Source organism: Bidens hawaiensis, unplaced genomic scaffold (genome assembly GCF_021521415.1).
Source record: "Bidens hawaiensis isolate Kalapana, Puna unplaced genomic scaffold, B.hawaiensis_p1.1 tig00009479_1, whole genome shotgun sequence".
Classification (NCBI taxonomy): domain Eukaryota; kingdom Viridiplantae; phylum Streptophyta; class Magnoliopsida; order Asterales; family Asteraceae; genus Bidens; species Bidens hawaiensis.
In genome coordinates this window covers 1,444-29,103 of record NW_027491704.1, presented here as the reverse complement: position 1 = coordinate 29,103, position 27,660 = coordinate 1,444, and the positions used below count along the sequence as shown (strand labels likewise).

The window sequence follows — 27,660 nt, the reverse complement described above, 5'->3', positions numbered from 1 at the left end:
ATTTTTTATCGGATATATAAATACATTTACATTGGTTTATTACCAAAAATAATTTTAGTGAATACCTAAATACCAAAAATGCCCTTTTACAACTAAAATTATCTGCGTCATAACCTAATTTTGTAATTTAAGTCACAATATTTCAGATTACATTATTACTGTCATATGTCAACTTTGACGTACATGTTTATCAAGGGAATCTTCAGCTATGCCCATTTGCAGATAATAGATGCCAAGATTCTTGTTCATTAGGTGCCACTTTTTTATTTTAAAATTTTACCAAATGCTTATGTTGTCATAACAAATGTCTGAATTCTCCTTCAATATAAAAGCAAGTCATCGAAGATTCACAAAGGGATAATCACCTCCTTCTCTTAGCAAATACCCAGAGTTATAAATGAATTTCATTAACAAAAAATAACGATTGTTAATTACTTACAAATTGCTACAAAATAGCAAAGTATTCGCCCTTCCCTAGCCGTTACATTAAAAATTATAGAAATCTGTTTATAGAATTTAAAGGATTCAAAATACATACTCTCAAAAGTAAGCATGCCTTCCATGTAAGCATACATCAAGTTGTAAACAACTTATCCACGCATTAACAACCGCACAAACATAATATTTTATAAGCCTAAACTGACATTTAAAGTTATGCTTGGTGTGAGGTTTTGCTTTATCTCAAACTCATCACCCGACTTCCTTGGTGTTTGACCTCCCTTATATCGACATCTCTGCTTCTGCATTTATCTATGATTAAAAAAGGAATACACATTTACGATGCAATAGTTCAATAATTATTTTAAAAAATGAAGAGAACAATGAAAGCTTATATGATATTATATAACGGCTAAAAAGATAATTACTTACAGCCAAAGCAGTTTATCTCCTAACTGAGGGCAGTTCATCTATGTTCGTTTATTTAATAAACAAACAAATATGAACAAATTTTGTTTTGTTGGTTTAACTAAAAGAGCGAACATGAGGCCAAGCTTCGTTCATTCATTTATGTCCGTGTACCTTCAATTATGTTCGCTTATGCTCATTCGTTTCTAATATTAATAGTAAGTAGTTGGTAGAGTCATGTGCTTTTGTACTTAAAGTTCCATATTTATTTTTGTGTTCACTTAAGTGAGTTAATTTATGTTTGTTAGTGTTCGTTTATACTTGTTCATATATGTTCGTTTGTTAATTTTCCTGTTATGCTCAAAAACTGTTCGTTTAGATTTCAAACAAACGAACATGAAGACAAATATTTGTTCTATTCCCTGTTCATGTTTGTTTGCCCTTGTTTGTGTCTGTTTGGTTCGTTAGCAGGCCTATAATGAGGCTATGAGGGAGCATTAATATCCTAACCGAGGGAGCACGTACAGCAGATGAAGTAGTTGCAGCTGGTGCTACACGTATTATGTGGAAACCAAACATCGGTTGGGTTTATTTTTTTTTTTTAAATATGCATCAGCATTTTATTAGGTTTAAACTTTGAAGTACCTTATATATGCAGATCGGCAAACTCATCTCGTCTACAATCACCTCTTCCATTGATCTACAAAGTTAGACATACGACATAAATCGTTGATCCTTTTAAATAATGACAGGAATAATAATAGTAACTATTATTACCTTTCTACTTTTTGCAAAAGCTCCATTCTTGAATTGTGTTTGGCATGTTGCAACTTTCGTGGGCTAAAACCAACTAAACTTTATTAATAGCGGGTAATAGTTATATTTAACAATCTTCATAGCGTGACATGAACCTAGTGTTGGAAGGTATAAATATAATTGAATAAAACTTTATATTATACACCTCTAAAGAACTTGAAAAAAAAATAGAGCCCAACATATCTTACTATATAGAGGAATGAAAATCAATAACTTACACCAAGACCATATGATCAATACGTTAAAAATGATTCTTTAATTCATTATAAATGATTCTTTAAAAACTTAACAATAGACCCAATTGGTATCGCCATATTCAAACTAATTTGCATGCTAATTATTTATTACTATTAGTGTTTGAACAATTGTTCTATGTCTACACCACAGGAGCAAATACACATATCTGTTTGCAAAAGTGTGTAGTAGCCCTATTAATATTGTGGTGAGCAGACTATGAAGTTTGTTTGGGTTAAGATACAGCATACACAATGTATGTTTCATAAATAACTTTTTCATTTAGAATCTTTTTTCATAATGAATCTGTAACGCATCTTTTTTTATAATGAATCTGTAAATCATTTAGAGATCCAACAAACCCAAATTATCTATCAAGGTTGACTTCAAAAGTCAAATTGCATGTATATCTAAAAGAACTAATAATTACCATTTTTCAAAAACCGACACGAGGGTTGACTGAATTGCCCCTACACGACCATCTATCATGTCATACGGGCTTACAGCATCTGTTCTTGCACAAGCCTATCAAAGAAATGCTCATCTTCAAAAGTAAGCTTAGAAACACTTTGTAAGGCATATAATACATCACAAATGAAAATATAAATGCAGATAAAGATTTTTTCAGATATATTCAACACCAATAGCCATGGCCTTCTCTCTAAGGGTTATACCGAGAGGCCCCACTCTAGATTTACGAAAACAACATTGATATTGATAACAAAAAGATTGAAAAAAAAAGGTTAGGAAGACTATATATAAAAGTCAACTGTCATAACTTGATTGAATTTTTTGGCTTGTACCAGTGTAGATATCAGAAAATTTAGCAAATGGTAAAAACAACTAAATGTTATCAGACCATCATTTCTAGAATCTTTAAAACTAACTAAAACTTTGGTTTTTCAACACATGGTTGTACCCTATAATCTACACATGGATGAAATGTATACAATTTTCAATTAAATTATGAGAATTACATAACAATTATACGTGGTGCTTACCACAAAATATGAGAGAATCAGCAAGATGACTATGCAGCTATAGCATGTGTTCACATAGGGCAAATTAGCAATACAATAACTTGAAGGCCACATGTGGTTCGTTGCATTGAACAGGAGATCTGCTTCTTCAATTCAACTATGGGAAAGAATTCCACATCACAAAATTCAGAATTTTGTTGGAGCGAATCAAAATAGATCTGAAACAAAACACAAAATTCGTTAATGACGGCGGAGAGTGCAGGGGTTGTAGAGGAGAATAGTAGCCTTAACAAACTAAAGATTCAAATGTACCTTTGACAATTTACCAAATCGATTGAAGCTGAAGAAGAAGATTGAGGTGGTAGAAAACCGTGTTTAAAAATTATATCAAATCAAATACATGTCAGATCTATTTTCAAAATTTGAACTGATAGCTTCCAAAGGAACAAAGCTTCCAGAGGAAGGGACTGCCTCTATGTATGACACATAAGCCAACTGGCCTCTAGGACTGCCTCACCAGGAAAATGCATAGCGCCAACCGACACTGCCTCCGACCTACAAAACAAAGAACATTAGTCATTAGTTTGACTTTTCGGTCAAACTCACTTATTTGGGTTGAAAAAAGAAAGAAAGGTCAGGTGCATACCAATCCACATCCACCATATTTATAAGCAATACCAATTCCAGTTGCTATGCACAAGTAAAATATTCCCATTCCTGCCAATCCTTGTACAAAAAATTAATGAAGGTAGTGTAACAAATATGATTTTATAAATTATGTTCTTTTAGATTTTTTGATTAAAATGCATAAAAAATGAAAGAGAACATGAGTAAGTGGATCATTTTCATCAATAAATGAAGCTGCAAGACTTATGAATGAAGCTTCACCAATACCAACTGAGCTAAATAAAACAACATTCAAGTGATACCAAACTGATCATTGATTTACAATTCTATCCAAATAAAATACCCAAAAAATGAATCCACTAATATAGGCATTTCATCGAGCAACTTATGGGGACAATCAAAATAATGAAACTCAATGCATCAAGGTAAATGTAATTCCAAACAAAACACAAAGAAACTGAAATTACAAAAAGCAACTCCTTATAAGAAATATTCTTGACCTGAACAAACGAACCACCGTCCGATGAAACTGTTAACAACCATCTAATGAACTTCCGGCCAGCCTAAGTTGTGATAAATATAGAACCCAACGTTCCGATTCCTGAAACATTAAACAACTTTGAAGAATACATTCACAAAACAAACTAAAGCACAGTAGAAAATAAAGTAAAAGACTGTCAAAATTAGGTACAAACATGGTGATCCTTGGAAGAATAAACAGATATAGATGAACCGCATGTATATGGTAATGCATAAACCCTTATTCAGTCGATATCCTAAAAATTCAAATGAATTAGGTCTTCAATTGAGGACACCATTCGGTATAAAGAACCTAATCCATCCTAATCGACGATCTTCTTTCAATTAATAACCTATGGTTCCCTAAATTGAACACCAATTAAGAATGAAAATAACAACCACACAGATACCTGAAATCGACGATTGCTAGGAACCTTGGAGATGAAAATATTGGGCGAAAGTATCAGATCTGTGGAGGATTAAAACTTCAAGAGAGTGAGAGACGGGATTCAAATATTGAATTTTATGATATTCAAGTCCCAAAGGCTTACACAGGAAGCTCTTTACAGAGAGAAGTGGAGCGTGGATTACTTCTTTAGTTGACACGTTAGTAAAGTAAATGTACTGGAGACTACGTGGCATAAACTTCTTAATAAGGAGATTATATATATATATATATATATATAGTAACAATATATCAAATGCATTTTATTCTTAATATAAAGCAGTGATAACTAATTTGTTGTTATTATTAGGTTTATTTTTATAGGTGTTTGCTGCTATTTTTTGATCGTATTTGCTAATTTTCGATTATGAGACGTTATAAGTTTTTGATGATTTATATTTTATTGTTATTATTAAATTTTTTTTTTTGTTGTTATAAGTATTAATTTGTTGGTATTTGCTGTTATTATTTTGTTCTTGATTTTGATTCCTTTATTGTAATTTTTAGGTTTTTTTCTTTGTTATTATAAATTATTGTTTATGTAGATTGGTATTGTAGTTGGTATAGTTTCTTGCGTTCTCATTTTTTTACACATTGATATTATTTCCTACGTTCTCATGTTAAGATTAAAATACACACGAACCTTCCCCTATATATATGTGTGTGTGTGAATTTTTTAACAATCCATAGTTAACCTATTGTATGCTATAGTTTATACGACAATTTAATCACTTACATTTTTAACTTTTACTTTTATTTTCATAATGATCTCACTCGAAGAATCATCATGTATTTTATAGTACTTGATTTACATTAAATCTCAGGTATCATAGATAATGAATTAGTGATGAGTGAATTGGGAAACGTGCACTCTTTCTAAGCGAAATTGAGTGAAAATAAGGTAAGTATGCGATAATTATAAATAGAATTATCTTAAGCAACAAAATGAATAAGTATTTATGAGCGAAATTGAGTGAAAATATGGTAAGTATGCGACACTTATAAATAGAATTGTCGTAAGCAACAAAATGAATAAATAGTTCCACTGATTAAATTGTCTATGGAGTATAATCGAGTATTAAATTATAGTTGTATGATCGAGTAAAACTAATTAGTATGGCCTCCTTTAAACAGTCTAAGTTAAATCTTTTTAATACTTTTAACTTTACATAAACCAATTTGAAAGTGTCAAGTTTAATATTTTAGCAATTATGAGAACAGATACAATTTTAAAATAGAGATGATCATGCCTTTTACTAATCAGAATATACTTGGGCTTTTATAATTGGAGCTCAAATAAGAGGCCCGGTACCGTCATGGGGTCAGTACTATTAATTCACCTGTAACTTGTTTTTTCAAACTAAATATTATTAGAAATAGAAATTATATAAAAAATTGATTCTGAATGAAATTGCATTTAGCACTGTTAGGTGTACGGGACAGAACCCTTGACCATGTATGGAGGGACCACTACGTAACATTTCAATACCATTAGGCTAAAAATCGTTTGAAAGTACTATTAGAATTATATTATATTTTAGTATTTTACTAGGATAGAGTCCGTGTAATACACGAGTGGTTAAAAAGTAAAATAAAAATGTAAAATATAATAATATACATATTAACATATCTTATGAATTCATAAAATATAAATAATCTCTTAAAATACATAGATTAGTAAGAATAATTTGTATTTGTATTTTAAAAGTAATAAAATGGAAGATTGTGAATCTATACCAATTAAGAAAAAGAGAAAACTAAAATCAATTTATCCTAGTTGAGTTGATAAGACTTAAATATTTTAAAAATGAGTTAAATTCCCATCAACAACATATTTTTTATTTTATCATTCATAAAGGGACATTTATAAAAGTGGAAACCTGTATGCTTGAAGACTATATGAATAATCTAATTGTGTGGAAAAATTATGGTGCTTAGGTAAATATTTGATTCATTTTATTTAGCTTAAACTCAAGTTTATAAGCGTCCAAGGAGTAAGAGCATTCTCATCCAACCCCTCATATTATGTGAGGGGTGTTTTTATAATTTAGAGAGTTATTTAGGGTGTTGTAAGTGAAGAGTTTTTATATTTTAGAAAAAGTAGTGATTTTTCTGTATATTTGAAAAGTTATTATAATTTTTTAATATATTTTGAAAGTGGTTGTGAGTGAAGGAAAGAGAAAATGTAATGATAAAAGGTATAAAAAGTATTATTTAATTGAAATGAAAAAAAATGAGTTTTAGTATAATTTTTTGTTTGAAGATAGAGGATGAGATGAGAATGCTCAAAGATCTAGTTACAGAAGTAAATATGAATTAAGCTATCAATATAATTTTAAAGATATAAAAAGAAAAGGAAGTAAGTTTATTATCAACTGTAACTTTAACCGTTAATATAATAATAATTTTTTGGAAGGTTTGTGAGACGATGGAGATCACCGCCTCAAGAAGATGCTGTCGTCTTTCTTCATCAGGTCTCTTTTTCTCTCTAATCTCTTATTTATATGTATCTGTGTGTGTGCTTCAATTTAGGCGTAGTAATGTAAAAATTTGATGAAATCTGGGCGTTATAGCTCATCCGAATCACGCATGTATTGTTATTATTCGAATTCCATGATAATGTAAATTCTTTGATGCTTTTCTTTATTATTTTTTGTGCTGTTTTATCCTAATAAATTACTACTATTATTTAGAAATTGCATTAGTCCACCTTTGTGTGAAAGACCTAACCTGGCAGGGGTTTATAATGGAATTGTAACATTTTATTCACTCTCTCATTGATGTTGCTTTCGTTTCTCGTCCTTGATTTGTTGTTGTAATGTGTTTCTAATGCATGCTTCATTTGTGCAGTGTTGTAGAAAACGTTAGGCGCTAGTCAGGCCACAGGGTACCGACTACCAATTAATCGGGATGGGAATTTTTTTATGTAATTCTTCAAACTTATTAATCGGATTGGATCATTGGATTAATAAGTATAGTTTTTCAAAGATTTTGTCCAGGTTTGGCCGAAATTTAACTGGCTTTGACCGATTACCGATTTTAGGGTCCAATTAGTTGAAATCAAATCAGCAGCCCGACAATTAGCGACTGATCAGCGCCTAGAACAGATTTTTACAACACTGTATCTGTGTTAACTCGAAATTCCTTTATTGAAAATTCCATAGATGATTGATTCACTCTGCTGATTGTTCATAAAACATAGAATAATAATCATGACCTTATTTGTGGTAAGAATTTGGGAAAGCATAAACCTTTGGACCTAATAGTATATGTGACACCGGTGACACTAACAAATATTTTGTAATGTTAAAGGTACAGATATGGTGCTGCTCAAGAAAGTCAATGTCTCTCATTGCTATCAAGGCTCGGTTTTTATGTTTTACAATAAAAACAGATATCAGCAATCACTTAACCAAAGTGTAATCTTAAGGCATAAGAAATACCCTGTTCAGGTCCATTGTTAATTCTTTTTTGCTTCTTTCTAATGTTTTAATATTATGCGTTTGTTTATTATATCGGTTTCATTCTGTAGTTATTCTTTTTCAGGTGCTATGCAGCCGGAAGAAAGATATTCCTATAGTAGAGGCTCGGTGTGTCATTTTTAAAAGTACTTCTATATGATTATTGGTGTTTTTCTCTATTATGCCAGTCACTATCCCTAGAGGCGGCAATTTCAACCTGTTTGTTTATTAAGCATGATTTGCTAGTTCTGCACCTCTCCGAGGACATAGTTGAGGATAGGAACTCTTGGAGATGTAGGATTAAGGCTAAGGACTTTTAGGAGAAACGTAGAGTTTTGATTATAATTCTATCATAGGGGGCGTTTCTTTACCTTATTTCGAGTGAAAAATAATATATTACTATAATATTCTATCCTCAAATTAGTATTTATAAAACATATTTAGTATTCATTACTAATATCACTATTATTTTTAATCTATATCTACTTGATCCCATGCATATGGTTTTCGAGCCAGGGGTCTCTCTGGAAGCAACCTCTCTATCCTTTGGGATGGAGGTACGGTTTGCCTACATCCCACCCTCCCCAGACCCTGCTAACAGCTTTGCTATTGGTGGGATTTATACTGGGTACGGTTGTTGTTGTTGTTGGATAGTGAGTGTTTTATCTTAAATAGCCAAATGGATCAAACAGTTAAAGCATAATGAATTCAACTAAAGTCTATTCCCAATGCAAACAACCTCCTAAACCGTGTTATTTTAGATTTGGATGTTGTTTCATTAATCTAATTAGTACATTAATCGATATACGGAATTATTTGTTGTGTTAAGTGCTCAGTTCCATGGAGTGTGTAATGAGTAGTGACTTGCTTCAATTTTGGCATGCCATGTTGAAGCATAGCAGCCACATAGGCAGTTAACAGGTTTCATTTATTTATACTTATCTTATTGTATGTAAAAGCTTGTTGCTTAATAATGTGACCATATATTGTAGGCCTGAACAATAAACATCTGAGTTTCAAAATTTTAAGTTTAAGGTAACCATTACCGCTTTCAAAAGTTTCAAGTTAAGGTAATGTGACCTGGAAACCAGTAAAATGTTGGCGTGGCAGTTGATGTGTCCATGTCAACTGGTTCTCTTGGGTAATTACCTTAGATCAAATGTTTTGAAACTTAATGGCTTCTTTCTGACCTAAAATAAGTTGGTTAAGCAAAGCATTAATAAGACCAAAATTTTATTACCTTTTTATGCAATTAGCCCTTATGTAGTTATCTGCCTATGCCCTACAAGACTGCATGCTTGAGATGTAAGGGGTCCGTCTATTATTTTTGTTATGTTATGAGAGTAGAGACTAAAGATGTAATCAAGTATTTATCTAACTCGGTTTTTAAGTTACTTTCCACTTTCTCCAGGTCTATGGATGAAATATATGATACTTTGGCTGAACGTCTGGTGCCAACTGCAGCTTCAGGAACAAATACCAGTTTAACGTAAGATTAAATCTTATAGTATTGAACAATTAAGCTACTTTGGGGTACATGAAATATTCTTAATTACATTTATGCATGTTTTCAAACATTTAATAGACGGCTTGTGGTAAACATTGTCATTATCTTGTTGGTGTGATTAATTTGCATTATTTTGATTTTTTAATCAAGATGTTGGTTTCACCTATACAATTTTTATATTCTGTCAGTGAAATAAATATTGCACAAACTATATATATGTGATTTATTAAAATTTTGACATGTTGGATAAACTTAGTGAATCAACATGTCTTTTGGCAGTTTTACCCAATTTCCTTATGCATGGGTTCATTGGGGCTATGCTTTATCTTTAACGGGTCTACCGGGTAAAGTTGAAAAACCAACTACGAATAGGTCTGTAAGCGAACCAAACGTTTAGTGAACCGTTCGTGAAGCGTCCGGCGGGAAGTTCATTTGTGTTCGTTTATTTAGTTAAACGAATGAGCATGAACACATTTATGTTCACTCATTTATTTTTGTTTGTTTACGATAATTTATGTTAATTTTGTTTAAGTTTGTTCATTAGTATATTCACTTAAAACAATTTAATTTTGTTACCTTTTTAACCGAACAAACGATCGAACATGGACACGTCTTAATGAACGGACATGGACACGAAATCCCGTTCATTTAATTGTTCGTGTTCGATCGTTTGTTCGGTTAAAGTTAAATGATCGAACAAAACATGCTCCATTCGTGTTTGTTCGGTTCGTTTGCAAGAAGTAAACAATCAAACAAATAAAAAATAAAAAAATAGTCCAATGTGTGAGTTTAATGTATAAAACCCAAGTCTGACATCATTTTATTCATTGAAAATTGGCGTCTTTGTAATCATACATGACACACAAATTGTTTATAGAAAACTAGAAAGTATTTTATAAGTTCTGGTCAATGTACCAAAAAAAGTGCGCATATTCTCTCGTTATCCAACCTGTTCAAACGAGCCATCTGATCTCCAAATTTTCTTCTTTTTTCCTTTCAGGCATATTGTGGGCTTAGCAGGCCCGCCAGGAGCTGGAAAGACCACCATTGCTTCAGAGGTTGCTAAACGTGTAAACAAATTATGGCCTCAAAAAGCATCTGCATTCAATTCTCAAGTTGAACCACCAGAAATTGCAGTAGTTCTTCCCATGGACGGTTTCCATCTTTATCGTCACCAGCTTGATTCAATGGAGGTTCATCTTTTAATCTGTCCCAATTATATGTTTAATAAGAGTGTCTAGATTTGCATTTATATATAATTATCTTATTGACCCATATTCTCAATAATCTGTTTCTAAAGTTTGGATGAGTATATTCTGCTTCTGACAATCTGATTATTTAGGGGCCAAATAATTAGTTTCATGCCAGATCCAACAATACTGATAATCAAAGGGTAAAATCGGATTAGTAATTATCCTTTCTTTTACCCTAATTTGTAGGCATGTAAATGAACCGAGCGTTCAGTAAACCATTTGTGAACCACTTGGCAGAAAGTTCGATTGTGTTCATTTATTCAATAAAAGAAGGAACATGAACACGTGCCTCGCTCGTTCATAAAATTATTTAATTAACGCATTTTGGTTTATCAAAAGACATTCATTGCCCCGTGTTTTGGACGTAATGTGGATACCCATAGGCGCCTGTCTATTTTGGGCCTACCATCATAGCTGTACCAGCTTGTACTACATGCAGCAACATAAATACGTCAAAAAGTGAATCATAATATCATTGAAGACACCTCTCGATTGGGCCCAGTGTAACTGGGCCACAGGAGACACAAACAGAGCGAACGAGTATACATGGGCCCAAGTTCATTTATGTCCAAATCCTTTGCACGTGTTGCCTCTCAAGTCTCAACTCAGCTATTAAATATTATTATTCATTATTGATCCAACTAATTACAACATTACGTATCTATCAAGTAAAAAATTCAAACTAAGATGATTAACAAGCTACTAATTTGTGGGCACACTTTTGATATGATGCTTAAAATGTAGGAGGCAATACAATTTTACTTGTACTTAGTGTGGCCCAAATGGGAAGGTTATGCTAATTAAGTATTTACATTATTTGGAACATATATATATATATATATATATATATTGTTAAATTTGAAGAAAAGAAAGAAAAAAACCCACACACACATATATTGTTTAGTATTATCAAGTATCAACTATTACTTATTTATTTTCTTTATTCATTTATCGACTACTTAAAATTTTGTTCTTTTCCTTTCTTTTTTTGACTGGGTCGATGATCAATAGGAAGACAAGGATGTGGGCGTACCGTTAAATATGAAAACTCATGTGATCATCGTAAATTGTATTTTATATGTGAGAAATGAGATATAGTGAAAAATATCTAAATTATTTCCCAAATTACAAGGACGCAATATTAATTCAGAGTGGGATGAAAATACTTTAAGGGCATCTACGGTCTCAGTCTCAGTCCCAGAAGACGACATACAAACTCTTCACAAAATTTTCTTTTTTCATTCTCTCTCCATCTCACATTCTCAATTTGGAGGGGTCCGTACCACAAACTATTGCCTATAATAATATATATTGTCGGTCTAGTTACCCCTACCACCCGTCGAATTCGTGTAGGCCACAAACACGTCCAAAGCCAGCGATACCGAGTGTAGGAATAAAAAGTAAAAGGACCCTACAAACTTAATTTCGACTATCTTTCCCAATTCATATTCAAGTGGGCCAACATCACATGGGTGTACCTTTTAGGGTCCGTGATCGGACGACCCAGATTTAGTGGCGAAAACTGATGTTGGCATAGGACCATGGTATTCCATGCACCCTTGTCTATCCTATGTTCCCTTCTTGCCACTCATTTCAAGACATCTTTACCTGTATTATCAAACAGCATGTCTCCTTTGGTGCCAACTTATATACGTGTAAGTCTAGCGCGTGATACTCAAAACCTTATATTCTCGTCATTTACGTAGAATTTAGTTTTCATTTTTCATACATACATATAAATAAAAAGATGGTAAATATGGGGGTTGGGTTATATTAAAATTGTGTTTAATATCTTATATTCTAAAAGTAAGGTAAGGATATTTTTTCACACTTCAAATAATAAGATAGAAGTAGATATTTTTTCACACTTCAAATAATAAGATAGAAGTAGATATTTAGAGAAAGAACTTATATTCGTTTAATATATATAAATTGCAGTAAACTTCAGTTATGTTTTGATCATCTCCAATGAGACGCGTGTGAAAAGTCCATGGGTTGAGAGGTGGAAGAAAAAGAAGGGCCATTGCAAACGTGAATAGAAGAGATTGAGAGTTGCGCCGGTTTGTGGTTTGCCAACAAGAGTTGCGTTAACATGAACTTCTCACTCTGTAATTAAGGATGGCCTGATATCGATCATGATGGCTGGTAATATCTTATGATTCTAAATGAGTTAGATCAATTATACTATCTCTCGTACATTTAGAGCATGTTGTTATTGTCGGTGAAAGCGTAGAATCGTAATTGTTTTGCATAACTATTCAATATTAATTAGATATAAAACCCCTTAAAAATCTTGATGTGTTTGCTGATTTTTATTTTGTTCCTTCCATTTCTAAATAAAAATAATTTTTCAAACTTTTTTTTTCGACTATACCATAAAATTGTTAATTTTCTTTAATTTAAATTTAAAATGTTTTGAACTGAGGTCACACAACCATTTGTCCGTTTACATAACTGCACGTCAAGTTACATGTGTTGTTGAACACATTTACCCATCAACCTTTGTAGCATAACTCTCCTTTGTTATGCATACAGATTTTACAAAAATAAACAAAGAAAGAAATATATGAATTAAACTAGATTTTATCCCCCGTAATATATGAATTAAATTAGATTTTATCCCCCGTATTACGGGGGTTGTTTTACATTATTCGTTTTTAATATACTTGAGGTTTGATGATGAAATGGTTTCACAAATAAATGATATGTTATAATCCGGTTTAAAAGCTATCTGGGTTTGGTGATACCCATTACCCGTTTATTTTCTTTATTATAAAATTGTTTCTTAATTATAAATAATATCTTTTTTTAAAATAAAACAGGAGATTAAATTTTAGTATATTCCTATTTTATAGGATTTTCATATCAAATATTTGATGGGATTCTTTTATAATATAATAAGATGTTATAACACGTTTAAGAGCTATCTGGGTTTAGTGAGACCTTTACCCGTGAATTCAGGCAAATGCGTGAGAAGCCTTCATTTATAAATAAAGTAATCTGATGTCTTGAGCGAATGATTGTTTTACATTTTTCGTTTTTTAATATTTATTTTTTGGATTTTAATTTTCTTTGTTGTAAGAAAGTTAATATACTTAGGGTTTGATGATGAAAGGGTTTCATAAATAAATGATATGTTATAACCCATTTAAAAGCTATCTGAATTTGGTGACATATGACCCGCTTATGTTTTTTACTATAAAATTGTTTATTAATTATAAATAATATCTTTTTCTCTTTAAATTGGATATTAAATTTTAGTATATTCCTATTTTGTAGGATTTTTATATCAAATAATTGGTAAGATTAATTTTTAATTTAATGAGATGTTATAACCCGTTTAAGAGCTATCTGGTTTTGGTAAGACCCATATCCATGAATTTGGGTTAAATCAATGAGAGACCTCCATTTAAAAATCAAGAAATCTAGTGGCTTTCATAAAAGGAGGGAGCGACCACATCGCGACACATAGGATTTTTGGGTTTTCGTTTATATATATTATAAAATAAAAAAATAAAATTGTAAGGTGTTCACGCGCATGAGTGTGTAAGTTGGGTTCAATATTCTTGCAATGAATTCATGCACAAAGAGAATAAGTCACCCAAATCATGTCTCCGACCCTAGCATTCATTTGTATATAAACAAACACCACACAACTCACAACTCATAATTCACAAACCACTTCTCACAACTCACCGGAGATCCACACTTCTCGATCTTAACTGGAAACAAACAAACTCATAGATCAATATGGACCAAACCAGAAGCACTTTGGATCTTTTTAACAATGTTGATCTCGCAACCGAGCTTCGATTAGGCTTGCCGGGATCCGATGACCAGCCGGAGATCATCGTAAAGAGCAGTCTTTCTGGCAACAAAAGAACTTCCTCGGAGATGGGATCGAGTTCATGCACCGACGAAAACGAGTCAAGATATTCACCACCCACCAAGTAAGTTATTATAGGTTAAACTTACAACTCTATTATGAACTGAACGTCACGTCTCTAAGTCAGTATCCATGCTAGAAACAATGCATGTGCGCTCATATATAGAATATGTCCTTGGTCACCAGAATTTGTTAGATTTTTATATATAAAACGTGAGTTTTTTCTAAGGAAAAACATGAGGTATATCCTAGTTGTAACCGTAGGAAAAAAAATAAATAATAATAGATCCTAATTTAGTTATAAATTCCATATATAAATCAAACTTATGTGAATTGTTGTAATTGGTTTCAGGGAACAAGTTGTGGGGTGGCCGCCAGTGAGATCGTACCGGAAAAACATACTTCAGGTGAAGAAAATGGAGTCGGAGATGGGTTCGGGGATGTATGTGAAAGTAAGCATGGATGGAGCTCCATATTTGAGGAAACTAGACCTTAAAATGTACCAAAGCTATGAAGAACTCATTAAGGGTTTGCAAGTTATGTTTAAGTGCGTTATCGGGTTGTACTTTGAGAGAGAAGGGTACAATGGATCACAACATGTTCCAACCTATGAAGATAAAGATGGAGATTGGATGCTTGTTGGAGATGTACCATGGGATATGTTCATAAGTTCTTGCAAAAGACTTAGAATCATGAAGAGTTGTGAAGCTAGAGGGTTGGGTGATTTTGTATAAAGCTACAAATTAACCCAAATTTAAAAAAAAATGATGATGTAATAAAATATATATATATATACAAAAAGTGAGGGTTTTGGATCTTTAAAGAAAGATTCAAGAAAGGATTGAAGATCTTGGAGGTTTCTGAAATTTTAGGAAGAAAGTTAGGGAAAGAGTATATAAATATTTGTTTGTGTTTTGATTCAAAGTAAAGATGATCATGTAACATTTTTCCAATTATCTTTTTGATGTTATATGGAAGTAAATATCAGTACACATTTTTATTTTTTATGGGTTTAAAAAGGCAAATTGGAAATAAATAACCCTGTCTTTTGTGTATTAGCAGATAATAATCATATCTTTAAAAATTACTACCAACGGTCCAACCTTTCAGCTGTTTTTGTCTCAATGGTCCTCCGTTAAAAAAAACTTAACGCCGTTATGTTTTTTTCGGAGTTTCGAACCAATGTTTTAGGGCTTTTGATCGGAAGAATAATACGAGTCAACTGACGTAAAACTTATCTCGAAAAGATGTATCAAATGGATTGATTTTTGTTAATTGGAAATTCAGACACCCGAATTAAAACATTGTTTCGTTGTTTGGATCACCGTTTCGAAATAAGTTTTGCATCAGTTGACTCGTATCCTTCTTTCGATCAAAAGCTCTAAAACATCGGTTTGAAATTGGGAAAAAAACGTAAAAGTGTTAAGTGTTTTTTAACGGAGAACCATTGAGAAAAATAATTGAAAGGTTGAACCGTTGGTAATGATTTTTAAAAATGAGATTATTATCAATCAATACACAAAAGATCGTGATTATATATTTCCAACTTTCCCTTTAAAAATGATCATTACCGTGTGAAATACAAGTAGCTAGTGTAGAATCATTTTGTGCGTTATCTTGTTTTTTCATCATAATTGTTGTAGGGTTGTACCTTTACGGTCTCTTACAACGAGAATTTAGCTTTATTTAAGTCCAATGAAATAATTCAAATCAAACAACAGTGTACCATAAATGTAAACGACTGTTTGGTTGATTTTTACGGATACAACGATTATATTTTCCACATTTCATATCCCAACCCTAGGCCTAAAATGGTCGCCCCCTTTCGGCCTTTCGTATTCGCTTGATTCAGATCGTTTACAACCATTTTGCTCTCCTTTAAATTAGCATTCAACAAGAAAAGATTAGTACGCAATTCTTTGATGTATTTGACGAATACTAGTACAAAAGTGAGTATATATGTTGTACGTATTGTTTCTTGTTTTATTGAAGTTTTGTTCATGTTCGACTGTTAAATTGTTGTTTACTTACGGTGTAATAAGGCAGTATCATCAATACCACACTCAGCCCAATCCCATGAAAAATTGTTTTAAGGTTTCCACCGTCACACCATGCCTAGGCGTAGACCAAAGGCATTGATACTAAAATATAAATCCTGACATAAAAACTACCAAAAACATTACACGTGGAACAAACCGAAACCATCCCGCAACTAACCAACATGAGCACAAGGCAAAAGATGACAGATTCATATAGACAAATTTTAAAGATGTTTCTCACTTTCTGGGACCTAAGGGAAGCTAATAAGGTGTCAAGTGGTCTCCAAAGGAATCTGAGCGCATGTTAGCATGTTGATCGTGAAAAGATTCCATTCGTGAATCTAGTTTCGATAATTCAGCTTTAACCCAAGACGGATTCATCCTCCCTTCAACCCATAAAGCTTCACCTGTGTCTTTGTGCTTGAAATCTGGATAATTTGGGCTTCTCTGTCAACCAATTCAACAAGCAGAAACATCAGAATTTACTTTAAACGAGTCAAATTGGTAAAATTTAGAAATTTTAGTAAGTCCCGTCTCGGTTACCTTATTCTTCCTATTATCCCACCAATCAACAGGATTCACAAAAAACTCCTGCCATAGTTTCTCTACGGATCCTGCACCTGTACCGTTTGCTGCAAAATTCTTTTGCTTTTTACCTGTGCACAAATGACAATATAGAAAAACTAAGGATTTTGCTAATAAGACCAAAAAGGCACGATAATCTCACACGAAAATGTTTTTTTTTCCCTAAAGCTAAAAATTGCAAGAATTATCATTTTGGTCATTCTTGTCTTATAATCTTTGCCCAATGATGAAACTAGAAAACACTAATGCCATTGATCCAGAACGGGGTGTTGGTTTAAAAACGACTTGAAATGTCAAATACTGAACTACAATAATCCCGGCCTTAAACTCAGTAGAAAATAATTTAAACATTAAGATTCCCAGCCTTAAAGCTCACCCCAAAAAACGACTTGAAGTGTCAAATAACTACACTTCTAACTAGCGGTGCTTAGTGTTCAAATTGGTTCAAAAAACTAGAAATTCAATTCGACTCAATCGAGTACGAATTTATGATTTTAGAATGCACACGCACAAATTTATGATTTTATGTTACCACTCACAATATTTTGGACGTTTCACTTTGAATGATTTATTTGTTTTGTTGTAAAAAGTCAAGCTTGTACCCATTTTGAAATTAGAATTAAACCATATTATTTTTTTTTTCCTAAATTCAAATTGAATATAAAATCGGCTGAGAATTCGAATTTGTCGAATCTATTTCAAATACGAATCCAGCTTCAAATTTTCAAAACCCCTACTTCTAACAATTCTATGCTTTTAATAATTTCAAGTTTCTAACCAGTAAAAACATCAGAATACTATATATCACACTTCTTTTCAAGATTATATTAACAAGTATTTAGTATTTAGTTCTAATGTAGGTAAACAGATACTGAATCAGGCTCGGTTAATCAAGAAGGTATTTATTACCTAAAACCATACCCGTCCCAAACCCGCAAATAATATTATAATTAATCTAATTCCCGGTCTCATGTTCGAACACCTGTCACAAATGTTTCGGGTAGTTACACACAATGTTTTAGTGTGTTGCCATATTATAATTTAGATATTTGACAAATAATCAAGCACTTGCTGAAAATTTGTGCATGCTCACAGATGCAGGTTTCAAGACAAATATCTAACCCGCAAACCCACCTGTTTGGCACCTCTAACCAACTAGATAACTTTCACTGAAACTTTAAGAAAATAACAACTGACGCATTTATTTGAGACGAACATAATTTATAAAAGTAACTAGTAAGTACCAGTTGCAATAGAGCTCAAGTTGGAACTAGAATTATTACTGTAGTTGAAGTCACCATTATAAGATGGAGCTGAAGGTGCGCTTCTCTCAACAAATTTTAGCTGTTGAACAACTACCTGCGAGCGATTAAACAGAATTTGAAAACAAAAATAAGACAACTCCTTTAAAAAATAGAGAGAAAAGTTTAACATAAATTATATGATTTGCAAGATAACCTTATAGTATGTTTGTTGCTTTCCATCATCACTATCAACTGTATCTGAAACAAGACGACCCGCTACATATATTTGCTGCCCTTTCTCCACATGCTGAGAAGCTACATGTGCCAGCTCATCCCAAAATGTCAAATTGATCCTGGAAACAAGCATAAATGTTCATAATTATATAACCCACACAATTATCAAACACAGTTACATCTAGGGGTGCGCACAAAAGCAAAATGCCCGAATCGTCACCAGAATAACCGATGAAACCGAACTCAATAAAAAACCGACTGTTTTTATTTCTAAAATCCGAGTTTTTGGTTTGGTTTTGGATAACCAAATACCAAAACGAAATAACCGAGCTCTTAAAAAGCTGACCACTTGTCTCTATGTGTGTTCTTTAATCCCGTTTTTGGTTCAGTTTTGTGTAACCAAAAACCAAACCGAGATAACTGAACCTAATGATAAACGACCGCTTGTTTTTATGTTTTGTAAAGAACCTATTTTTCGATTCGGTTTCCGATAACCAAAAACCAAAACCCAAAAAGTAAATTAGTCCCAAATTCATTATTTTGGGCCATATTTCTCGGCCCAAAATTTTCAAGCCCAAATAGTAAAAACAAAAAAAAAAACAAAACTGAACTAAACCATTTTTAAAACTGAAAAAAAAATCGAACTTTTTCAAAACCTCAAAAAACAAAATTTTGGTTTTTTCGTTGAGTTTGAGCCAAAACCGAACCATGCACACCCTGGTTACCAATTTCCCATAATCACATTTCATAAAATCCACATGTTTTACATCTTAATTCCCATAAATGCATAACAGCAGCTAAAGCCCCAAATTAGAACCCTAAATTGAAACAAACAAAAGCCAAAATTGAAAACAAGCAATTCATTCCTAAATGATTGGCTAGTAAGTAACATTACCATGTGGTATCAGTGGCCGATTTCCTGACGGCGAGGCGACACGAAGCAAGGACCTTACCGGAATTAAGTTCCTTAAACTCAACCGGAGTTCCAACGGTTCCAATTAGCTGAACCGAATTACACAGTTCCTTCTTCCATGGAACCTCTTCCGGTCTAGGGTATTGCTGACTGCTTCCAGTTAAACCTTTCTCGTACTCGTAGTGGTCGCTGTTGCTGGTGTAAACTCCGTTAGTGTTGAGGGATAATTTGATGTTGAAGTTTTTGTTGTTTGATGATGATGATGTGGGGTATGGGTATAAGAAGAAGTTACGAGGTGGGTGTTTGAGTTTGGGGATGAATTGGAGGTTGTTTGTGACAGATATTTGGTGTCTTATCGCCATTTCTGCAACACAAAAGTGGTCTTGTTCGGGAAGGAAGATAACAATACTGACTTGTTAAAGTGTTGGACCGGGTTAGGCTGTTAGTGAATTTTATGGTTCAACCAAGGGGTCCAGTATATATAAGCCGAGCTGCTTGAAATCGGCTTACGAAAAACTTGACTGAGCCAAGCTTAAACGAGCCTATGCCCGAACTTGAGCTTAGGCCTAAAACTAAGTTTGTTTAATAAACGAGCTAGAACCTTAACCTTACTAATCGAGCTCGAGCCGACTCGCGAGCCTAAACGAACCTTTCATTAATTTAATTTTTATAATATATATATATATATATAATAATTATTAATTATCCATATAATGTTGTTAAAAAAAACTAACAATATATATTATGCTATATATAAAAATATTATCGAACAAAATATATGTAAAAATATTTATAAACATATAACAAAATTAATTAAAAAATAGTAAACAAGCCGAGCTCGAGCCTAATCGAACTCGGGCTCAACTCGGCCCTTTGCACCCCTAGTGTCACACCCCAACCTAAGGCAGAAACGCCGGGGCGTAATCCGATTGCTCACCGCTCGAAGATACTATCATAAATAAAATGTGACAATATCTATTTAATTATTTTATTTCAAATGTATACACAATATCCAAATATAACAAAACAATTCAAATAAATATATATAACAAATTTAAATTCATGTTTGTCTTCATTAAAACCAAGGTCTTTATAAGTGTCCATGCTTCAACTTCAATTCAATAACAACTTGCATATGCGTAGAAAACAGAGTTTGTCAACAACATATGTTGAGTGAATTTATCACCAGTTTTGCAATGATATAAAGTTAATGTGATAAATAAGAGAATAAGCCAAATGTAATAAATGCGGTAATGAAATCAAACTATGAGCAAATAAGTTGTCGATTAAACCATTGCCAAGCGAATCGAGCGCCGGTAAATCAACCATGAGCAGATAATAATAAGACCATTGTCAAGTGAATCGGGCGTTGGTCAATAGCATGAGAACCCAATACATGGGGATATGCGTGAACTCTTCGAACACGAATGCGCACATAAACAAGTAAGCATATAATAAGTATATTTGATTAATCACACACAATTGGACGTTTGCTATTTGTTTGATATATATATATATATATATATATATATATAATATACGCATATGTCCCCATAACGTTGTGAAAATTGAGTAAAATAGGGGAATGATAAAACTCACATTAGATTAATGACAAGCGATTAATAAATGCGTTTAAACGAGCTAACGAATAAGCGAGTCGTCCACTACACGTCAAACGATATAAACAATCAGAATCTAAATCTTTGAGATATGATAATATAGATAAAAACGAACTTGTTTCCGCTAGAATCAACCCAAACGGACGTTTAGAACTAAAGTTATGTTATATTTAAAATTTAAGCGAGCTGGTACTGACCAGAATCCGAACAGCGAGTCAGAAGTCGGGTTTTGGTCAGTAGTCTTAAAATTTCTCTACGAGAATAAATGTCTTTTGGACCGAACGTTCAATCCAACCAAAAGTATGAGAAAACGGATAGTCAAAGTTATTGACTATTTTGCCCTAAAACGGGTTTGACTCAACTTGACCCGTCAATACTCCTCAATCTCATAAATTGATCGAGGGTTATCCACAAGTGAGTATTAATGAGCGTTTGATCAGTTAATAACTTACCCGGATGGAGTTTGTATTAGCGAGAAATCGAGGTCAAAGGTTTAACGAATGTCAAAGTCAGACTGCAGCTCCTCGTCTTCAAGTGAACGAGCAAAAACGAGCAAGAAAACGTCGGTTAAAAGTAGGTGACGGCTGGGAATGCTTAGTTGCAGTAAACTTTAGGGTTTTGAGTTATGAGGTGTTTATATAGAAGTTAAATCAATTTGTTGAACCGAATCACACAATTAAAAATGAAATCGGGTCATATATTCATCAATATATTAACCAAATTACTGATTATGAACCTAGACATTATTACACACTAAATACAATAACTTGTGGCTCAATTTTCATGATTTAGGGTTGATTTATGAAAGATTTAGCATTAAACGAAGATCACGAACTAATTTGGCTGATCTGGTGACATCTCCACGCCACGATAAGGTGCTAGGCTGACATCTTCGCGCCGCGTGAAGATGCAGCTTCACCAGACTTTCAACTTTTGACAGTTTTAGTCCCTGTATTTCCAAAACGCATTTTAAGCAATTTCAAGCGATTTTTAGAGTTTCTAAGGGCTATTTGGCACAAATGAAAGTTAAGAAATTATAAACTAAGATAAAAATAATTATTTCAATAATAATTGCATAACTTTATTAATGAAAAAAATCCGAATAAGGTTCGTAACCCGATAAATGAATACAAATATGTGTATGGAAAAAACCCGAAATGTTACACCTAGTTCCAGTCTGGGCCAGTAATAAGGTTTTTGATACTTAGTAGTAAAAGTATACGGGTGTGTGTAGTCGTCAAAAAGAATGATTTTACAGCTGAGGAAAATTTAACATGTTTTAACATTTTGAGAAAGTATGTTAATGATATGGAAATTTGTATGCATTTTTACTATATATGGGAGTTTGGGTTATCGGTTTAATTTAGTCGGTTCAGAGATTTTCTGGCTGAGAGGGAAAGCCAGACAAAACTAGATTTAGGTAGTTCAAAACTGAACCGAAAATCTAATTTGGTTTCGATTTAGAACCACTCAAAATACCACATGTGTAACCCAGTTCAGTTTAAACAGTTGTTATTCAGTTTGATTTGTCGTTTAATCAATTTGAAATCCAATAATAAACACACATATCCATTTCATTCAAACTTTCATATGTAATGTAGCTGGAAACACTTATCAAACACTCACCTCTAACTCTACACCAGATATTATTCAAAACAGACAGTGGGCTATTTAAACTGGCATTCACTCGTGTTATAACATTTACCCTACTAATTATGTTTCAGAAACCAGTTATTAACAAGTATAGCAGAATCCGGTTTGTAACTAACATTAACCGTAAGCTACGGACTGTTTAGAGATTTGCACATTGAAACCTGTAAACCAAAACCATTAAGAAACTAGTTAGCTGCAATAGACAAATATAATCAGTGTTAATAATGTTGAATAATTTCAAAGAGTAATAAGGTTAACCGGCTTTAAACCTAACCTAACTGGTAACAAAGGTTACTTTATCTCCACTAAAAAACGGGTTACGGTTAATAACCCATATTTTCAAAACCGGGTACTCTTTTAATACGAAACATTTAGCCCAACCCAAGCCCAATAACTTTCACTACCCAAATCAGACCACGTGGAAACCACGAGTACAAACGTCGTCACGATGCGTAGACGTTAAAAATCCATCCCCAATTTGTTCGCCGTCAGTCAGTCACACCACCGGACCTCAAAAATGTTGGCCCGATTGGCATCCAAACGTCTGGCCGAGATCCGCCAAGCCGTCCGTCAGTTCCCTCAGGTCTCTTTTACTTTCAATTTTATATTAATCACATTAATTTACTCTTCATAATTTGAAATCTATTAATTTGTGTTTTTAGACAACTCGATCGTTATCTACTGCCCTAAACTATGTAAGTCTTAAATTGATCTGTCCGTTTCATGTTTTAATTTCATTTTCTAATGTTTTATGGATTTGGTGATGATTGTGCGTGTAGCACCTTGATTCTCCCGATAATAAGCCTGATCTGCCATGGGAATTCAGTGAAGCTAATAAATCCAAGGTCAGTTGCCACCGTATGCTCTTATTATTCGGATTTTACGGCTTATTGTTAACAAGGAATTAGGGATATTGAGAAACTGAATTTGCCCTAGATAGAAAGTTCTAAAAACATGTTATTTTTTGTGGAGCTAGTTTTTAGCTTAGTTGAGTATGCCGATATTGTAGGATGATATAAGCATAAGAATCAAGTTAGACTGCTTGATATTTTATATCTGATTTGCTCAAATTTTAGTTCATTTGGTATGTATGAAATAGATTTATGCAAATGAAACTGTTAACATAGTTGTTAAAAGCCCGTGCTTCTTGCGCCTAGGCTTATTTTTCAGGCGAGGCCCATTATATGAGCTTTATTTTCACGTTTTGAAGTTCACGACACCTCTATTGATATTTGGCGGCTCAAGAACAATGATCATTTGATCCTTTACGACTTTTTACTTTTTTGAATTTTTGGCTTTCATGTTTTGAGCATTTTGGTATTTGAACTTTTGGTACTTCACTTTCAAAATTTTTGTATTCAAGTTTTGGAATTACATTTGAATCTTGGCTCTTTAAGAACTTTTGATACTACTAATTAGATGATATTAAATGTTATATAATAGCTTTTGTATATTTTATTTGAAGAATAGATTATTTTCCTAATACATAATATATTTTAATATTTTATTTAAGTGTACTTTTGATAACTATGCGCCTTTGATAACTATGTTTGTTAACTTAGGAAGAATTATGCACATGAATGTAAGGTACTGATTGAAGCTATGGCTCTGTATTTGTCTTGATTAAAAGTGTATGTTATCTTGAATTCTAGGGTTTATTTGCTACATGCAGGTGAAGGAGATACTGTCTCATTATCCATCAAATTACAAGCAATCAGCAGTCATTCCTCTGCTGGATCTTGCACAACAGCAGCATGGAGGGTGGCTTCCAGTTTCAGCAATGAACGCAGTATGTTGTTACCATGAATGTTGATTTTTCAATTAACTAGCGATAACATATATATATATATATATATATATATACACATATATATATATGTATATATATATATATTGGTGTTTACCTCCGATGCACCGAAACGCCAACTGATGTGGAGTCGCCGTCCCAGGGACGCGCCGGGGGACGGAAACGCCGCCGAAACGTTTCCCGGCCGTTTCAGAAAATTGGGTACGGCGTGCTCAAAGTTTCCGAAACGTTTCCTATAATATTTAGGGTTTTATCTTCTCGTTACAACTTACACATTCAATATTCATCACTCATCATTCAAATAGCGAGCTTGTAGCAAATTCCGGTGGAGATTCCGGCGCCGGAGCAGTAGGAAGAAGGAAGAAGATACAGTGTGACGGCTGTTAACTTATTTTAGGTTTTTAGGTTTAAACTAAGTTTAGGTTTTTTTAACATTTAACCCCTTTATCTTTTACTTATATGCATCTAATCTCTAAAACTTTTAAAATTTACATAAAAGGTGTTTTTTTAATCTAGTCTCTCTAGGTTTGTATTTCATTTATAACCCTAGATTTAACTAACGTATTCAATTCTTAAAACAAATATATATATTTTTTGGACTTTGTTTAATATATTTGTATTTTTTTTATATTTTTTTTGCCGTACCGTTGCCGTACCCGTATCTTGGATTTTTGATTTTTGCCGTTTCCCGTACCCGTAACGTCCCCGTATCCTGGTCCCGTACCCGTTCCCGTGCTACTTAGGTGTTTACACTAATGTTACAATCTGGTGCATTCTAAAGGTGGCTAAAGTGATAGAAGTTGCTCCTATTCGTGTGTATGAGGTTGCAACATTTTATTCAATGTTCAACAGATCCAAGGTAAGTATTCAAAACCATGTTTTGACAGTTTTTCTTTTCTATCTGGATATATAATTTAAATTAGTGAAACGGTTTTTCAGGTTGGAAAATACCATCTTTTGGTATGTGGAACAACTCCTTGTATGATCCGTGGGTCACGAGATATTGAAGATGCATTATTGAAGCATTTGGGAGTTAAACGGAACGGTTAGTTTTTTTTTATTTGCAGCCCTTTGGAAATCCTTTTGTCTATTTTTAAAAGCCAACCTTTTCAGCATTTAAGCATTTATCATGTGGATTCTAAAGATACTGTCTTTTTGTTTATGACATGCCAGAGGTAACAAAAGATGGATTATTCTCTGTTGGAGAAATGGAATGCATGGTGAGTCAGCATTTTCCATGTTTTGCACATGCCAAAAAGTCAATGTTTTGTGTTTTATGATAGATGAGTGAACTGGTTGGGTGGTTAAGAAGTTGCCTGAATTTAAACCTCAACCTAAATTATTTCTCTAGATAAATTGGATTATAATTATTAGTTATTAGCTATAGTTTTTGGTATGATATTATTAATATTGTGTTGTTATGTTCTCTTTAACTTTTTGAGAATGGATGGCTTTTGTTTGTTTTACTATATGCAGGGTTGTTGTGTAAATGCTCCTATGATTACCGTGGCAGATTATTCAAATGGATCTGAAGGATATACGTATAACTACTATGTAGGCATATTTAACCATTTTTCTATATTTGTGTTATTTTTTTAAACCACCAGATAAATTTTGTTTTTGTAAATAAACAGGAAGATGTGACACCAAAGAGAGTTGTGGTGATAGTCGAGGCTCTTAGACGTGGAGAGAAGCCACCGGTAATTATTTATGAAATTTAAACAGATTAAATGTGGCGTGTCAGCTCAACATTTGACTCGTTTCGTTACCAACCTTGTTTACATTATTGTTTTGTTTTGGCAGCGTGGCACACAGAACCCACAACGGATCAACTGTGGGCCCGAAGGTGGGAATACTACGTTGTTGGGTGAGCCCAAACCGCCTCCATGTCGTGACCTGGATGCATGCTAAGACGAGCTTTTTTCGCGTTAAATGTTTATTTTTCTAATAATTTGTCGGTCTGAGGCGTTGATTGTTGTACTGAAATGTGTAACATAACTCCGTCTTTTTGGATTTACTTGTTGCAAAACATAGAACGATTTTTGGATGTTGAATTTGGCAAACTGTTGATGTAATGCATGTTCTTATGGTATATGTATGGAATGAACGGTCCTGATGCGTTTATTAAGTTTTGCTTTATTTAGTTTTAAGTAGGATAGGTTTTGTGACAAAACTTTTGTCATTTAAAAGGGTTATGGCATAGCTTGTTGCCCCGCTTATCTGCGTTGTATTTCAACCATCATCCTTTATATATAAATTCTTCTTTGAGTTCTTTTTATCGAAAATGAAGTGATATCAATGGAAACAGAAACAATAACTTACACCAACAGTTTAACAAGTACTAACTAGTACTTTACCCGTCTTTGGGGGGGGGGGGGGGGGTTGGTTCAGATGAATGAGATGTCACCCATTAACATGCTCCAAAAACTGATCCAAAATTAGACACGAATCCTTGCAAGTTGCACTATCAATAATCACAATTAAATCATAAAAATTGTACAAATAAGAACCTTAGAAGTACGAATGATAGGTTGATATCATCAGCAAAGTTTCTATAGAAAAAATAAGTATGATGAATACAGAACCTGATAATCATTTTTCTTGCCCTATAACTGTCGTCCTTGGACTTTTAAAGCCAAACAACCATTGTACTACTTTGACTTTTAAAGTCATACACGCGAAACACAAAATAAAATGCTCATTGTAAGCTGTGACAAGCAACAAACATCTATTCATAAGAAATTTCATGCTTCGCGTCCTTGATGCCTCGTGTCATGCAGTGCTACATAATAACAACACAAACAAAACTTTCCCTACATTCTAAAAGAAAACAATATTTGTTTATCAAGTTCAATTTTTTTCTCCGATGATCTAATTTCACTTAATTTTCGTATAAGAACAACCAATTAGCATTAGCGTCACAGTTAATAAAACCAAATTGTGATCTATCGTAAACATATTAACCCAAAAGTGGTCAAATCTATTAACTGAT

At 33.1% G+C, this 27,660-nt stretch overlaps 4 protein-coding genes across 4 annotated transcripts; 3 read left to right on the top strand and 1 right to left on the bottom strand.

The window, feature by feature from the left end:
* The first annotated feature begins 7,755 nt into the window (after positions 1–7,755).
* On the top strand, positions 7,756–10,676 carry LOC143532580 (uncharacterized). The gene is made up of 4 exons (XM_077027599.1): positions 7,756–7,919; positions 8,014–8,057; positions 9,340–9,417; positions 10,436–10,676. Exons 1-4 carry the CDS (start codon positions 7,788–7,790, stop codon positions 10,674–10,676), a joined length of 495 nt encoding a protein of 164 aa, XP_076883714.1. The 5' UTR covers positions 7,756–7,787.
* Positions 10,677–14,420: 3,744 nt separating this feature from the next.
* Positions 14,421–15,346, top strand: LOC143532560 (auxin-induced protein 22D-like). The gene is made up of 2 exons (XM_077027583.1): positions 14,421–14,638; positions 14,927–15,346. Exons 1-2 carry the CDS (start codon positions 14,439–14,441, stop codon positions 15,306–15,308), a joined length of 582 nt encoding a protein of 193 aa, XP_076883698.1. The 5' UTR covers positions 14,421–14,438; the 3' UTR covers positions 15,309–15,346.
* A 1,322-nt stretch (positions 15,347–16,668) lies between these two features.
* Positions 16,669–19,951, bottom strand: LOC143532558 (protein OSB1, mitochondrial-like). Its single transcript, XM_077027580.1, has 5 exons — positions 19,572–19,951; positions 18,657–18,795; positions 18,443–18,557; positions 17,157–17,269; positions 16,669–17,060 (listed from the first exon to the last, which is right to left on the bottom strand). Exons 1-5 carry the CDS (start codon positions 19,949–19,951, stop codon positions 16,875–16,877), a joined length of 933 nt encoding a protein of 310 aa, XP_076883695.1. The 3' UTR covers positions 16,669–16,874.
* A 3,336-nt stretch (positions 19,952–23,287) lies between these two features.
* LOC143532559 (NADH dehydrogenase [ubiquinone] flavoprotein 2, mitochondrial) lies at positions 23,288–26,644 on the top strand. The gene is made up of 10 exons (XM_077027582.1): positions 23,288–23,444; positions 23,524–23,556; positions 23,641–23,706; positions 24,534–24,650; positions 25,450–25,527; positions 25,608–25,713; positions 25,842–25,888; positions 26,145–26,222; positions 26,303–26,368; positions 26,472–26,644. The coding sequence occupies exons 1-10, from the start codon at positions 23,379–23,381 to the stop codon at positions 26,577–26,579; spliced, it is 765 nt and encodes a 254-aa protein (XP_076883697.1). The 5' UTR covers positions 23,288–23,378; the 3' UTR covers positions 26,580–26,644.
* The last annotated feature ends 1,016 nt before the right edge of the window (positions 26,645–27,660 follow it).